At 45.8% G+C, this 17,040-nt stretch overlaps 1 protein-coding gene across 5 annotated transcripts in view; it reads right to left on the minus strand.

Moving 5' to 3' along the window:
• Positions 1-797: 797 nt before the first annotated feature.
• The window catches only part of AKAP13 (A-kinase anchoring protein 13), a 100,779-nt gene continuing 84,536 nt past the window's right edge, over positions 798-17,040 (minus strand). For all 5 annotated transcript variants that reach the window (XM_054836426.1, XM_054836430.1, XM_054836427.1 and 2 more), the window contains 11 exons: positions 16,717-16,793; positions 15,177-15,358; positions 15,012-15,094; positions 14,505-14,684; positions 13,610-13,774; positions 11,439-11,509; positions 10,869-10,913; positions 9,688-9,738; positions 8,845-9,294; positions 6,773-7,085; positions 798-5,959 (listed from right to left, as the gene is read on the minus strand). In XM_054836426.1, coding sequence (XP_054692401.1) covers positions 5,910-5,959; positions 6,773-7,085; positions 8,845-9,294; positions 9,688-9,738; positions 10,869-10,913; positions 11,439-11,509; positions 13,610-13,774; positions 14,505-14,684; positions 15,012-15,094; positions 15,177-15,358; positions 16,717-16,793 — 1,667 coding nt within the window. In that variant the 3' untranslated portion in view covers positions 798-5,909. The remainder of the gene's footprint in view (positions 5,960-6,772; positions 7,086-8,844; positions 9,295-9,687; positions 9,739-10,868; positions 10,914-11,438; positions 11,510-13,609; positions 13,775-14,504; positions 14,685-15,011; positions 15,095-15,176; positions 15,359-16,716; positions 16,794-17,040) is intronic.

Here is a 17,040-nt window from a genome sequence, read left to right on the forward strand (position 1 = left end):
TGGAGCTGAAGTGGCTGAGATAATGGCCGTGACACTTCCTCTTCTTGTAAAAAGATGAAAAGCCTTGTATGCGTGGGGAGAAAACCCCCAAGGAGCCGAATATCATTATGGCCATATGCCCTTCAGCTAAATGCAAATCTTCCAAGAGAAGGAAAATAAGTTAAAGAGTCCAATGGGTGCAGACTGGAATCCAGATGATAAAAGCAATGCAAACATTCGATTACAGGTAGGGTTACGTCTATTCATTCAGCCTCGGTGCAACAAAGTCAACAGCAAAAATAGCAAAGGTGTGGAATCAAATTGGGCAGAAATCTCAGACTTAAATTTATTTAGAGGAAAAATGACTTTACAAGAGGTTGATGCTGATAACTAAAAAGGAAGATAAATAAAAGCTTGTTACAAAACCTAATGGTTTCTGGCAAGTTACAGAAAAACTGAAGAACTTTACAGTCAATAACCTGCTCACTTTTTACATAATTACAAATTAACATACAGCAATTAGGTTTTACCCTCTTTTTTAAAAATTTTTTTTTTTTCAACTTTTATTAACTTTTTTTAAATGGATTCAACATGAAAATGCAAAGCATTTTTATTTAATTTTTTTTTTAAGAAACAAACAAAAACCAGAGGTATATCAGGTTATTATAATACACCTCCTCAACGCTCTGGGAATTACTCAAGTGCATTCCATATTAGTACAAAATAAACACCAGGCTAAACTTTAACCATAGGCGAACTGAACTGGACATAGATTTTTTTATTATTTTTCTTGAGTCAGTGTTTAGTATCAAAAGAAAATAGTAAAATACTTTAGAGCATGGAAAGGATGGATACCTATAGACAGCTTAAATACATACGAAGCTTATAGCTGTATGCAAAGCAGTGAATGTTGTCCTGTTCCCCCCTCCCTCCCAAGCAATGGAAGCTGAATATATCTGGGCGAAGCATCAGTGTCAGTGAAATGCATGTGGAAAGAAAGGGCACCCAGCCCTGGAAACGCAGGTGGGAAGGGAGCCAGCGTTACGCTTCCCATCACTCAAGAGCACAAGGTGTACGAGATTAAGCCAGTTCAGCTCGCCTATCTTTAAAACTTAGCTGCATCACCAGATCAAGAATCATCGATTGCTGCCCCTTCTGGCAAATGAAGCAAGAGTTATGAGCAGCAGGGGAGGTTTTTATTTAAAAGGGTGCCTTAAATTATGTTAAATTCCCAAACCTGGCCAGCAGGCAGTATAATTTCCAGAGTTCTGGTTAACAAGGAATGTTTTGTGGGATTTTAGCAGATACTCTCTTGTGCCCCCAGCCCAGTCCTCCCTTGCCCTGTGCCACAGATATCCTAGACAGCTTCCTTGGGATTTGGCACCTGATGAACCTCTTCGGACTCGGTGGCATTTGGAAGAACTGGATTTGGGTGTTTCAGCAACAGCTTTGAGATATCCTAGTGCCTCAAGGAAGGTGCAAAGATGATCAGACTCTATGGATGCTCTTGCAAATCTGCACAAGCTAGTGGCATTACTGTGCTTCTCAGCAGTGGTCAAATGTCAAGAGTGAAGAGAAGAGTCCACCCTCAGTGGCAGTGAGAGCTCCTGCTCCAGGGATGGCACCTGGGAGGTCTCCCAATGGCCTGGAAGGTAAATAACTTAGTGCATGGAAAGGGCCTCGCTTCACTTATTTGGTTGCATCCCCCTCACATCTCCTTTGCTCCGAGTTTCTCCAAAGAAAAGGAGATGGAGGGCAAACCACTGGTGGGACTGCTTCCCTACCCGCTGTGAGGAAGATGATAGTGATGCTGGCCTGGGCTCTCTGGGGGGGGATATACCTGAGCCATCAGAAGCCAGTTCTCTGGTCCTGCCACTCACCCTGTCTGCAGTGGGACTGTAGTCGGATTCACACCCACTTTGGTCTAAAAATAATACAAAAAGCTTGGCCCTTCCTCCCCTCCTGGGGCAAAGCCAAACCAGGAATATGCCTACTTGCAGCTCAGATTTTGCTGGGGATGCGGAGCGGGGAACAATGGCAAAGCTGATTGTCTCCACGTAACCAAAATAAAAAGGGACAAGACCAGTTTCATTTAAAGTGCTTTATGGCATCAAACTGACATCAAGTCACATGTTGAGATGATCACTTCATTTGAAAGAAGCTAAGGCCAACCCCACACAACTCCATCAAGTCTCACACCATTTGCTACAGCTGCTCTCTATCGCAGGGGCATTCTGGCACCCCCAGGTAATACTGATCATGTTTGTACTTCATCTGAGCCTGCGCTCCCACTTCCCTGTGGCAGTGATAAAGACCAGGCAAAGAAAAGCCCAAGAAAAGAAAGTCTGATTTTTCCCCTCTTCTTCTCCCTCCAGCAATACGGGCTTCACACAGACATTTTTGGACCTGCTCTGTGTCCCAGGAACCCAATGCAAAATGGGGTGGTTTGAGTGCTCCAAATGGGATCCAGGGACCGGCTCTGGGAACCAGATACAGCATCAGGCTGGGCTGAAGAAATAATGTGCTTTCATCAACTGCAGGATGGATGCCAGGCATGGAACTGGAGTAAACGCAATTTTAAGGCCAGGAAGAGGAAAGGCTTTGGTGCTGTAAAGCTGGGACCATACTCTAGCAGACAACCCCAGGCAACCTGCAGGGATCAGAGTGGGAATCCGACTCTGGGAACCTATGCCAAGCCTTTCCAAAGAAAACCTGAGAGGGAAAAAATAAAAGGCTGACGAGATAAAAACAAGCCCTTGCCTTCCTAAAGGTGAAAGATGGAGGAAGCAGTGTGGGAGTAAAGGCTTCATTCCAAAAAAGTGAATCATACAGTAACATACATCTTCCAGGGACAAAGGTCTGTCCACCAGAATTTAAGACACAAACAGTTTCGATATGCACTATTTCTGGTCAGTGTATTTCTGACTCCCACCTGTGGTTTCTTTGACAAGGAACCATGGGGACCTCAGGAGATCACTTAGCAAATACTATTTTCACTTAGGGCACTGAATGCTCATTTTGATTTGCACAGGTCAGAAGAGATGGTCAAGCCAGGCAGAGACTCTGCCCTGCTGCCCTGGGTCACACATCTCCCTTTTGACGCCCTTCTCAGAGCCATGGGACATTCCCGTGTCACGAATTCAAGATGTGTCAGGACTAGGGAAAAGACAGCGGGATGAAAAGAAAAGCTCATACTGGCAAGGGTTATTACAGGCTGAGGGGAACTTTCAGAAATACCGGGGACATGATCTCTGTTTACACAACAGTAAATGAACCATGCACTGCTTTGGTTTCCAAAAATTTCAGCTTGGCACATTCATTTTCACAGATGTACAAATAGCAGGGCAGAATTTATTTTGTGAAAATGGTGTTTTTCTTATGAAAAAGATAACACCACAACACCAGCACATGCTTCCTCCGGCTCCTTTCGGGTTCAGGAGAAGAGCTGCCTGGATCTCCCTGGACAAGGGACCTGACCCTCACATCACTGCCAGATGCTCCATGCTTTGCTTTTTCCTTTGTCTCCAAGAGGTATGAGAAAACTTCAACAAAAATATTTAAACAAGAAACTAACTGATAGTAGGAGTCTTGTCCAAAGTCACTGCTTCTTTTTCCAGACTTTTTTTGGCCCAAAGATGCTCTGCCTTAAACAAAGCTCTCAGGTGAAATTTTCTAACTCTGGGCATGGCATGGGCTGCTAAGCAGCACCGCCCAAACCCTGGTTTTGTAGTAACCAGGGAGATAAGAATATTTGGTTTACCAATCTCTTGGTAAAAAAAAACAAAAAAAAACAAAACAAAAAAGGAAAAAAAACCCCAACCAAACCATCCCTCAAACCCCCAAACAAAAGCAAAATAAAAAGTAAAAAGAAATAAAAAAATAAAACCAAGTAAACTTCTTTTTAAAAAAAGAACTCTTTCAAATAAACAGAAAGATAAATATTTTTTGCAAGCCCTGCTTGCAATTAAGAACAAGCACCAAATAATATTAAAAAAGCAAAATAAAAATAAATCTCAAACCTTTTTCCTTTCTTTCTTCCTTTTTTTTTTTTTTTTAGTCTTAATAGTTTAGAGAGCTGCAAAAGCAAGCAGGCAGTTTAGGATTCCTGCACTGACGAAGACAGACCAGTCTAAGCATCCACCTCACCATCAATGCTGCTGATACTCATCAGCACCGAGCTCTGAAAACTGCTGCAGGTTACTAGCTTGTGAGAAGCCAGAGAGCGCAAACTGAAATCAAACAATAGTGCAAGAAGAGAAATATTTCTTTTTTCTTGAAGAAAAACTGGTAGGCAAGGAAATGCACTTGACAGTTTCAAACTCTGAGCAAACCCTTGAGCTATTTTGAAGCTGATAGCATCTCGTAACCATTTACAAATCCGCTCAGGCAATTCCCCTGAGAGGGTTTGGAAGAACAATAATTTTGGAAAAAAGTTTGGCTCGCTTCATTTCTCTTCCCCTGCTGAAGACATCCCTGTATTCAACAGCTGTACACACACCTCACAGTCGGCACAGAAGGAGCCACCCTCAGACCTGCCCCTTCTGCTGATGGCAATGCGGGGACACTTTCACCTAGAGCCCACGGCGACAGAAGGGGACCTGCCACACTAGACCTTCAGACCTCTCCCACAGCGTTGCTGTCCATGAGAATGTATCGTCTCCCCAGAAATGGTTAATAAGCGCACGGCACTGTATAGGCAGAGGGACTAGGAGCTGCCTCTTTGGAGTTTGCTCACCGCACTCGGTCCCCTGAGCTATGACGTCTCACTGAAGTGGCTCTGAAAACTGCTGTTGTCTCATTCTGCCTTAGAAACGAGCCAGGGAAGCTGACAAAATCCAGAGAAACAGAAGCCCAACGGTAACACAAAAAGTGGGGGAAAAAAATACAAACAACAGAACAAAGGTCCCTAAAAGCAGATTTTCAGCCATCTCTCCAGTAAGTCACCAGGCTTGTAATGAAAGGGTGTCAAAGCAACTGGAGAACTATACTCTGGCAGGAAAAAAAAAAAAAATCACCTTTACTTAGGGTACGGGAAGGAGTGAGCTGGAGCTCAAAGAGATTGCATTAAAAAAAAAGTTGCTTAGAGTTGTTCCCACTTGAACACTGTCTGTTCTGACTCCCTGGGGTTGCCTTACAAGCCTACCAAATTTCTCTTTTCTGCATCGTTTTAAACATATCCAAAGACGTTCTGCTTGATTCTGGAAACAGTTTGACATTTAAATCCTCTGCCTCATGGAAATCTTTCAGAATTACTTTCAACTTTATTTTTTTTCCCCTCTGAATTTTTGTTTCAAATGCTGTTACTGCTTCCTGGTGTAAGGTACCTTTCTGAAACCAAACAGTCCGTATACCATGAGCACAAAAGGAGCGTGCAAGTCCATGGCGTTACACCTGGAGCAGTATGGGCAAGATATTTAATATCTACACGCTCCCTGAAAGTCATCAGGTATCATCTATCCCCATGGGCCGAGCTAAGCTTGGCTGTACAGACTGTAAGCATATCCCAGTGGATACATAGATACATATATGTATATATACAGTATATCTATATATGCCAGTGTGTACGCACCATTTGTAGAGTCCTAATCTTTCACTAAATGCTTGGGTTTTGTTACGTTCCCCAGAAAAGGGGAATTTGAAGGCACAGACCCCTTAAGGCTATGTTCTCTCATCCCTTAGTAGTAAGAAGAGACAGAAAACATCTATCCCAATCCATTTAACCCAAGGTTTGCACAGAGAGACGGTACTATTTGCCATGTAGTCAGCCTCTGCGGTGAGAATTCACGCAAAACCACAGGAGAGAGGCCCTCTCCCACCACTTAACAGACTTCATAACATGTTTTATTTAAAACCTCCAGATGCTTGTCAGATGCAGGCAAGGAGATGTCCACTGTACCAATGCTGAGAGTGACCGATGGAACCGTCCATGCTCAGCAGAAGATCTCCTCACCCTCTGGAGGTGCTTCTGATGAATGAGAATCTGCAGCGCAAAAAAAGAGGTGGATATCACTATGGGAATACAGGAATACAGCAGGCAGAGCAGGACTCCACCTGTGGAAACTCCACTGTCTGCCAAAACCACCGGGCACCTTAAAGGTTCCCTGATGAGCTATTATGAAATTATATCTTGTAATTGGTGAGCTCTCCTGTGCACAGGTTGGAAAACATCAGTGAGTTAATATGGATAAAGCCGGTCATCTGAGGGCATGAGATCAAATTTCACATGGGTCAGAGGTCTGAAGTGCAGAACCGAGTCCTAAGTGGATGCAAAACTACCAGAGAAAAAAAAAGTGTGGGTTTTTTTTTTCAGATCAAGAGACAAGATAGACTGGCTCAAGGGGAAGTGAGAGTCCACCAGAAGGGTTGCAGGTATCACTTCCAAACTACAACGGAGCTAAAGCAGACAGCAACTCACAGGGGACGCAACAGTCAGGAGCATCCCAGCAGCAGCTCCTGAAAGCATGTAGACTGAAGCAGGACATTGTCCTCATTGAAGCAGAGCAAGCTGAAAAATAAAGGGAGAATCCAGCTTGTGGAGGCTGCTCAGGTTGGGATGGGGAAGGGAAGGAGCAGGGAGCAGAGTATGTCCCTCTGACAACCCCAGGGGCTGCAGAACAGGCAGAAAAAGCTCACAGATCACTTCAAGCTGGGAACTCCACTCATCACAGCTGATCTTCTGTGCTACCATCCACATTCAAGGCTACATTTTGTGGCTTCCACAAGTTCACTGGCTGGAGGGAAAAGCCAGCTCACCGACCCTGAAAACACACCTATGACCTCCCCTGACACTCACCAGACTGCTGGGAGCGATGTCCTCTGCCCTTTTTCTTCTTTTCCTTCTTGTCCTTTGGTTTGGCTAAACTGAAGAGGCGGGTAGGCATCTGGGGCTGTTCCTCAGCTGCCTTGTTAGTCTGGTTTGTTGTGCTAAGCAAATGGAAAGTGCTTTTCTCTTTGTGTGTCCTTGAAAGACTGTTCCTTTTGGGGGAGACAGACAGTTCTGCATCAAAGTGCCCTTGTTTAGGAAGGGAAGGGCTTTTCTGCTTGGAGGAGTCATCGATGCTGGACTGGGAGGGGACTCTTGCAAGTTTCTCATGTAGATTTGAAACCTATAAAGGAAAAATGTTTTACTGGGGCATGAAAGAGGCTAGGAGAGAACGTGGATAGGAAAGGTGTGTCCCAGACCACTCATAGAGACAGAGGTTGTTCGAGTGAACATCTGGCCCGTTTACCAGCTAAAAATTGGTCCCCATCCAGGCAAAGCAATGAAAGAAGCAGCCCTCTCTGTTTAAGACAAAGAAACGAGGCATATAAAGAGTAACGCTCCAGTATCTTTTGCTCGTACATGTACTATGCTATGTATCAACAAGCCAAGGGCAAACATTCTCTAAGATCTTGACACCAAGACTCACCCTGCATCGTTCGTGCACACAGATGGTGGCAGAAGGCCAAGGAGAAGCGTGCCTCTCTGGCAAGGGAACGCCAGCACGCAGCACTGGAGCTGCATGTGTCAAAGGAAGCCTTCCCGAGCAAAAGATGAAAGCAAAAAAATTTTTCCTGACTCCCCCCCCCCCCCCAACGGCTGTCTCGGGATGTAATTGAGGCCGCACATTCAAAGGGAAGATCAAAACAACAGCTTAACAAAGCCTCACTGAACCCTCTATTAATAGCTCTGAAATGTCAGCAAGATACCTGCCTTGAAAAGGTGTTTCCTTCTCCTGATCCCCCAGGCCTTGCAGTTATTTTACCTCTCAGCCTCTCCCATAGCATCCGTACCCCTCGCATGTCTACGTGTGCTTGACGCTGGAACAGCTTCACTGTGTGCTCAGAAAACTTCTGGCCTGATCAGGAACCGGAGTGGGAGGGAGCAAGCCCTCCTCTGATGATTTGCTTTTCAGAGCTCACTGCTGAGCTCTGCAATTAGTTCATTCAGGCACCCAAAATAATTTCCATTCTGCAATCCAACATTTATAAACTAATTTTGCTACAGCTCTAAGCAAATTACGTTCAGAATTAGTGAGTTAAAAACAAACAATCAACAACAGGCTTAAGGTTCAAATTCAGCCCGTGCTTTGCCCATGCTCAGCCAGACTGCTGCACAGTTACAAAAAAAAATAAATCCCAGCTTGCTGAAAAATGCACAAAGCAGGATCTTTGTGGGGGCTTTTCTTTCTGGCTGTGGGCAGCCAGACACCAGAAGCCTCCTGTAGTAGAGCCAGGGACCTTTGCTCACTGAGCACCAGACTGCAGGCGCCAAGTCTCTTTAGGACAGGGACAATGCCCATCTCTGCTAGATATCAAGAATGCTTTTGGAGATGGATGTAAGCATACAAACAGCGTTCCCCTGCAGTTATCAGCCTCGCGAGTGGCTTTGGTGACTGCTGTAAGGTGCAGGTAACCCATAATGCTCAGGCTGTTTCTGAGAAGGACGTCTCATCTGCCTGATCACTCCCCAGACCTCAGCTCTCACGGGGTGAAGGCCAACATCAAAGGCAATATCGACCTGCTGGGACTGCCTAGGGCATCTTCTCTGCAAGTCATCCACCTCTGCTCTGCTGTCTGCCAACACACGGCACAGAAAAGCGGGCAGAGCTCAGGCTGTTGGAACCACCTACTGCTTGGGACTGGCCAGGCACGCTGAATACACCATGCTGCATCAACGCTGGCAATGCCTTGGCAGCTCTGGAGGTGCAACAAACACAGTCCTGCGCATCACGTGCAAGGAAAGACCCAGCTTTAAATACCAGGCCCCACGCGTCTAGAGCTGGGCTGGCGTTAGTCTATCACTGCTGGCATGCAGCAGGAGCTGGCCGGGAGCTCCCTGCAGGGAACGGCTTCCCCAGCAGCCCGGCTGTTAGCAGCGTTTACCTGGTTGTGGTCAGGTTCCTGCCGCATTTGAGCTAATCGTTCCACATCTTGCTTGAACTGCACCTTCTCCCTTTCCAGCTGCTTCTGTGCCGTGCGAAGCCTCTCCAGGTCGAGCTGGTAGGAGGCCTTCTTCACCTGCAGCTCCTCTCGCTCCCGCTCAAGATCCTGCCACCCTCTCTGGATCTGCTCCTCTCGCTGGGCCAGGTGGGCCTCCTGCTCCACCAGCTCCTTCTCCCGGACTTCCCACTCCTTCTCTCTCCTCCGTCTCTCCTCCTGGTGCTGTGTCTGCTGCTTCTTCAGGTTGGCCAACTCCTGGCGCTGCTTCTCCAGGTTGCGCTGCTTCTCCTGCTCCAGCAGCGAGGTCGGCCGGAAGAAGCTTCGGGTCAGAGCCCTCTCACTCAGGGCCAGCTTCTGGTCCTCAATGTAGGTGTCCTGCTGCAGCACGACGCCCTAGGAGAGGGGACACAAATCACTGCAGCGCCTTCTCCACGGAGAGAAGCTCCATCCCTGAAAAACTCAGGGTGCTGCATGGACCCCCTTCTTCCGCCTCCAAATTCACAGCACCGCAGCCTTACGGCTGGGCTACCGGAGGATGCTGGCAGAGCACCTCCCCCAGCAGCTTCCCAAAATCAGGTGAACACTGGTTCACTTTGGCAGCAGCTCATTCCAACGACCTGCTGGCACGCTGCCTGCAAGCCGGCCACAGGGTGTTCAGCTGTGCAGGGATGTGACAGGCAAAAGGGAAGGGGAGATGGGTGGTGAAGCACGAGCGGCTGTTGCTGGCTGGTGGGATGTGCAGTTTGGTAAGCAGCATGCAAAAGCGGGATGAATGGCCAAGCCTACCTGCAAAGCACTGAGCAGCTTATGGAGGCTGGTAATGCTTTGGAGGACCTGCTGCGAGAAAACAAAAGCGCTGCTATTAGATCTCACTAGGTGCCAGGGTACGTGTAAAGCACCCTCCTTTTCCACTGTGACCCACTGGTGGGTCTGAAAACACCTTCATTTTTCTCACTTTTCACTTGCAATGACTGTGTCATCCCCCAGTACACCAATACATCCCTTGGACATCTCTCAGAGGTGCCTGGCATCATCTTCCTCACTTTCCTGGCTGTCAGTGCAGCAGGGAAAGAAACATCTGCAGAAGCACCAAATGGCACAGACCTCATGGGAAATCTCAGGTTTCCCACAGCATCAGCTTGCTCAAGAACAAGCAGAGTAATTGGGATGAAACCCAGCAATTCACATAAAAATTTCAGGGAAAGAACTTCAAGGGGAGAATAACGAAGAAATCTTAAAATGAATGTGGACTATTTGTCCTCTTCCACCCCTGGCTGACCCATACATGTCCCACTGTCATTAGACAGAAAAACTGCAATAGAGCAGGCACCTAAGTAGAGCAGGTATGTTCATGGAGGCTGTCTGAAAATACAGGTGAATGCAAACACATCGTGCATCAATACACAGCAAGCTACTTTGGAGTGATGCCCTATTCCTAAACATATTTTTAGCCTTGCTAAAATTTTCTCTGAATCTCTCATATCCTACAATTACTTTTAAGAAGAAGAAAACCACCGCAGCGTTTGCAACAGTGGTGCGATAGCCAGTATTAAGAGAACTGCTTCTCATTCTGCCGTTAGTGTTAATTGGGAGTTATGAATGTGTATCAAAGGGAGAATAGAAATCTAATTGCCCCAATTCACTGCACCTGCAACATAAAATTAAACTCCCTCTGTCTGCAGATGCACAATAAATACAGCCCTGCGCATCCTAGTGGTAATTAACCCTTGCTGCCTATAATCAGTACGTATCGCCCTGCTGGCAAGCAGATGACAATCAGCGAATTCCCCGTCTGAACATCCAAGGTTAAACAAATAAATGACACAGGGGGTTCAGTTTAATGTATTTAAAAGTCTACATGCGCTTCAGCAAATGAAATGTATTTTCTTCTACATTATCACCTATTGAGACAAATTCACTTGCCACTTAAATGAAGGAAACAGCTGAGCAACGGAATCAATTCTTACCTCGTTATTCCTTTTCAACATGAACGTCAGATTAGCATTTCCACCCTTTGAAAAGATCACAGATTTAATATGAGGACAAATGAGAAATCACAGCGAATGTGTTCTGAAGCTGAACTAATGACAGACACATTAAACCCCCCCCTCCATCTTCCATTCTGGGCAAATTCACGCATGTTTTTCAGGCAAGTTAAAATCATATAAACTAAAATGTTAATTAGGCATCATTTTGTAGTCATATGATGGATCGATCCACAGCAAGAATAGGTGCAAGGTTATAGTTGACCTTATCATTTCAATAACGATGCACAATTAAACACATGCTTTAGCTGATCTGCAGACAGATGGCAGATAACCTGTGCCACAAAGGAATACAACTGATTTGCAACGGTTTTCAAGTCAGGATTTTAGCTACAGCAAAGCGGTTTTGGCTGTATAGTTCCAATTTTATTTTATTTTTAGCTTATTAGGATACTTCTAATTGTCAAAAAATTCAGGCATTTTTCAAGACTAGAATTGTCACTCTCCTGAAATCTGAACTCAGTGGCAGTAGACAGACAAACCAAGTGATACCTTCTTTAAAACGCTGTCTGACTCTGTTCTCCGAAGGTCCTGAGCATCGTCGCCTTCATCTTTCGCTCCACCTAAAGGAAGAAGCCAGCATTGACACTGGTTATTCAACATTTTAAGCCATAGATGAACTTGCTTATGTCTGAGAAATTTAATACAGGCAATTCAGATGTTTCACAAAAGGGGACACAGAGCTCTTGACACTTCAACTAAATGCATTTGCTCCCTATGTATACAGAACGTCAGCACCACCAGAGAAAGTGGATGTGAGTTCAGATTAGGATTGACTTTGGTTGCAGACAACATGCTGATAAATTTGGCATGTTCCCATTAATTGGTGCTCTGTCTAGCCCCCGCACTGCTGTCTGCTACCAAAGAATGCTTGCTGAGAAGACATGAGGCAGAATAAGAGCAGATGGAGAACAATAACAGTATCATATCAGGGTATATTATTGCAGGTATAGTTTCAATGCCTCTCTTGAGCAAATGCAATTTACAGCTGGGTCAGATACTGCTGCGCAATACCCTGTGTAATTTTATGCTAACAATTTCTCCTTAGCCTTAGTTATCAGAAACCTGTATCTCCAAAGGGACACTGCACTTCTCTTTCTAACTTCCCCCTGGATGGCTCCTATCAGTGCTCCTAAGCAGGACTGAACTGACTTGTGGGACCAAGAGGGCTGCAACGCTCCACCTGCGTCGCCCTTCTGCTCGTGGGTGGCGAAGGAGTCGCACGGCTCTTCGGTCCTCTAGCCTTTGCCAAGACTCTTGCACTCCCCTTTGCCAGCTGAGATGCAGCCCATGGGGAAAACCCACACCTGCAGTGGTAACTTCCCTATTGCCACTCTTTTAATGATAAACAACTTTACATATACCTGTATCTGCAGCAATGTGAAGGACACCATACCTAGTGCAAAGGCCCTCTCCTCCCACCACCCCCCAGGCAGGCTTTCATATTAAAGGCTGACCCTCCAGTCCTCCTAACAGACCTCTCCTGCACCATGTCCTGGGACCTTCCACCTCTTTGCAGGAGGAAACAGCTCCCTTCAGCTTTGCTGGAGGGGAGAACGAAGGGGATTCAGGTTATAAGCCTTGCCCAAGGTTGCACAGGTTGTGAACAGAAGAACTGGAGATGAAAGCCAGGTTTCATGCCTCCTGGCCTCCAGCTGAACAAACAGGCCCTGCATTCATTTCCCAAAGTCTCCCAAGACCCTACAACTATTGAATTACAATCTAATTCAAAAGAGGACATTTCTACAGAAAACCTAGAGCTGGGCAATGAACAACCTGAGATTGTCCCATTCGTCACTGCAACAGAGAGAGGCACAACCCTAAACAAACCCCTCCAGTGTGAACATATTTGTCATTACGATGACAAGGCCTGTGAAGGGCTTTGCAGCTGTCCAATAGAGCTGGGAAAACCTCTACATACTTCTCATGTCTGACTGTCTGGAGCTAACACTGCTCCTTTAATGCAGAAGGTCAGATGAGGTCCAACGATCCCAATGCTGAGACAGACACTAGCGCAGCAAAACTGGCTGTATTGGGAGCACGAATGAGACCACAGAGAAAGGAATTTGAGGACAGGGAAGTTTCTGATGACTAGGGAAAAGAAAGAGAGCACTGGGAAGCAGCCAACTATGCAGCTGAAATAAATATTCACACATTTCTTTGGAAAAGACTTAATTGCAGGAATAACACATGCAGTTGTATGTGGAACACGAATGCATAGAGAGCAGAGCCAGGGGAGAAGGTGCTTGATTCAGCAATATCCTCATCCATTTGCAAATGCATTAGCACCAGGCTCCTGCTGGAAGGAAACTGAGGAACGAAGAACAAAGCTGCAGATATTACAATGACAAAATGAAGAAATTAATCTATCAAGAAGCCAAATGCCTTCATGTGGCATGTAAGTACAGAAGTAAGGATGATTTAGAGAGAGCACAGAGGGAGGAGTGAGGAGTTCAGATGTCTAATCCTCATGCAGCCATGGGTTCTCAGCTACCATCGTTCCACCTGTACATAGGCTTTTTTCCTAATCCATTATTTAATCTATCAACTATTATTGAAGAGGAGTTGGGAAACCCAAATCGCCAGCTGCTGGAGTCCTTCTGAAGCAAGAAGATGACATGTATTATTAACAAATGTTGATGCGCACACATGTAACTACTCACACTTGGAGGAGTTCATCTGATGACTGTCAAATCCTCCAAAAGTTTCTGCCCTTCTAGGGAGAGAGATGGGGCCAACTCCTCCTTCTTGTTCCATGGCGGTGCTGCTGACCTGCTGTCCGAGGGCAGTGCCCAGGCTCCTGTTCACCAGGTCTTGCAGCAGTTCAACTGATAAAAACCAATGATATCTCTGTTAAAAGGCCACCTCAGGTTTCTGAGCTACTTTCATCCCTGCCTGAGCTCAGGTCAGAAATTCACATGCTTTGCTGTACTAAGAAACCATGTTTCTATGACAATGATTTGAACAGTACACATTCCCCCTGCAAAAACTCAGTCTGTCTGACCATTGACTCCAATTCCTGGAGCTCTGCACAGGCTTACACCTCCCTCTCTTCCTCCAGGCAACCCTGGTGTGCTCTGACAACAGCATTTAATAATTTTTAGCCTCTCCAAAAATCACACCGGAAAGTTGCCTGAGTTTCCATCTACCCTTGCCTTTGTCAACAGACTTGCTTGTCCCCTGCAGGCACCACAAGTGCCTGCTGGAACCCGAGCCCCACTCTCACACCTTGCTGAGACTGAAGCACAGCAAAAGCCTGGATGGTCCAAATTTCAGCCAAGGATAAACCCTGCGCTGCTCCTGACCCCAGTGCAGATTCAATGCATGGTTGTTTTGTGCTGACTTCTTTTCCGCCCTCTTTCAACAGCCATCAATATCTGTTTCCTTTCCTGACTCCCTGTCCCTCAGACAACACGGTAAACAGCAGTATCTCCTCATCTATGCCGTTATTTTGACAAAGAGAAGACTTCCCCTGCAAAACCGGCGCTTAAGGACTGATAGCTTCACTGAAGGTGGGTCCGTTGGTTAGTGATTAACGTGTCACCCTGACTTGCTCACCTTCATTTATTGCGGTTTTCATAATGGCCTCTCCTTTTGGTGCCTCTTCTGTGTTGGCTCTGAAGAGCAGCCTGGAGCCTGGCATGTCCTCCTGCACAGGACTGTCTGCCATGTCCCGGAAGATCTTAGCCTTCTCCTCCAGCAAAAGGAGGATCTGCTTATCCTTCTGCTGAAGTTGTTCTGTGGGGGTGAACAGAGAACAGAGATGAAGAAAGAAAAAACCTTTGGCAAGGAAACACAGCAATTCCTGAGATACTGGCCCCATCTAGTGGAACCTGATGATACAACTGTGCCCTGCACAATCCTGCACAGCAATGGCACCCAGCAGGCTCAGAAAAAAAACAAAACCAAAACGGAAGCAAGGTGAGGTGCAAACAAGGACTGCAATTATTTGCTGGATGCAGGATTCTCACTCCTTTGAAAAATGTGATAGTTCGATCACAAAATCCAACATAACCATTCCTGTAAATATTTCAAAAATATTTCAAAATCCCAGCAGGATTTTACCTTTCAGTCCTCTCACTTTTGCGTCCGACAATTTCTTTTCAAACTCAGACTCACAAGGGACTCCTTCGTCTTCATCTTTATCCCTGGACAAAAGAAACGTCTCAATTACTACCAAAACATGATTACATGCACTACCTGCCTTGCAAGAACAGCTTAGTAGCTTACATGGTGTTCATTGTGTCTTGAATGATCTGTATCCAGCCGTTACGCTCTTCTTTGGAGCTGGCATGGACTTCCACCATTTCGGGATCTTTTACACCCATACTGATCAGGAACAAACCCTTCTCTTCATGAGCCACTTCTCGTACGATCAGCTTCTTCAGAGAGATCACAGTGGATTTCTGGTCCTTCAGATGGAAAGAAACGGGTGAGGAGGATGAACAGGACTAGTTCCCAGATGCAAACTAGCATTCAAAAGGTCCCAATAACCATACTGCTACTTCTCTCAGGTTGTAAACATTTCCTGAACCTATTGGCTAATTAAAAAAAAAAAATCATTTTAATAGATTCAAAGAACAGGGAAGAGCTTGCTTTCCTTCATCAGTTCTGTAGGAAAAGCAATTTCACCTTGTTCTATTTCAACAAAGAATTAATTCAAAATTGACTTTGTGGTTTTGCAAACTCTACCATATTTTGCTCTAACCCCAGCACACCTTTGATCTCATCTCCTCCTGCCCACACTCTCTCTGTCATTAGTATCACAGCTCCTTAAACTTAGTGCAGCTTGCTAGCGCCTGCTTCACACGCATTATCTTCACAATTTCTCCCTAGATGGAGTAACACCTTGTTTTCAAATCCCACAAAACCCCTGCTGTTCTCAGAAGCTCATAGTTGACTTCTATGATGGAGAAGACTTGTGTGTAAGATGACGTGCATTGAGTGCTATGGTCTCTGTGTAATCAGCCTGCTTGGTTAAAACATCCCGTTGCTGTTGTGTCATCTGCATATGAGTCAGCCCCTTTGTGCATTTCACAGGATGCTACAACTGAGGCAATTTGGTAGTGGTTCACTAGCAGGACTTGCATGCAAATCAGCTCCCCCTGTGCAGATGGTTGGTGGAACTGGAATAACAAATTACCAGCTTTCAAAATGTTCAAAGAGTACAAAGGTCACAAGGTTTAGCCAGTCTAGACCATGCCTGCAAGGTACAGCCCCAACTGACTCAATTAGGTACCAGGTTTTCTTTAGCAGGTCAGTGTGACTAGCCCCTTTATGAGGCCTGCCTTCAAAAGCTAATGGTTTTGGTCTTGTGCATTAGAAATATATTCCTCTGACACTTATTTTCAAGCTGTTCTGTTGAACTTACTGCAGTGGCATTTCACCTCCTTGCCCGCCACCATAGCTCACAATGTATTAGGACACTTCCTTCTGCTAAGACTCATTTTTACAATGTTTTCATTATCCCATTGCCCCCTCCCACCCCAATCACTGCTCCAATTTGCACAAACTGAAAAGCAGTAGGTGTATGAAGTGACAGGCAGGTTTTCAAGGCCAATTACCAGCTGTGCCAAGGCACTGCAGAAAGGGGAGGTGGAGCATGAAGACATGCTTTCCTATCAAAAAGAAGAGAGTCTGCTTAGTGAACAAAAATGTTGTAAGCAAGAAAACTAAGTTTTTTAGCAGGCAATGGCTGGCTTCGCTGCACAACATACATCAAGGGTCTCTCGCATAAAAAAGGAAGGAGGAGAAAAGGCTGAAGTCTTACCAGTGAGGCAAAGACATACTTCTGGTCCTTCTCCTGAAGGAATACGAGCACGTCAGAGAGAAGAACAGCCTGGACTTCTGCAAAAGAAAAAGCATACCAGTGCAGTATAACCACGCAACCCACCCCAAAATAGATTTCTTTTAATAACACCAGTGCTGGGAAGCGGTAGGATTGGTTTTGCAAATCCTGGAAGCAGGGTCAACCTCCCAGGTAGCAGGAAGAGCAGGGGCAGCTCCTGGAGATGCCGGGTCAGGTTAGCTCTGAACTGACTTTGCGTTAAGCAGAACATAACGGCACCTGGGAAACCTGCAGGATTCTCTCTCA

This window comes from Grus americana, chromosome 10 (genome assembly GCF_028858705.1).
Source record: "Grus americana isolate bGruAme1 chromosome 10, bGruAme1.mat, whole genome shotgun sequence".
In the NCBI taxonomy this organism is placed as follows: Eukaryota; Metazoa; Chordata; class Aves; order Gruiformes; family Gruidae; genus Grus; species Grus americana.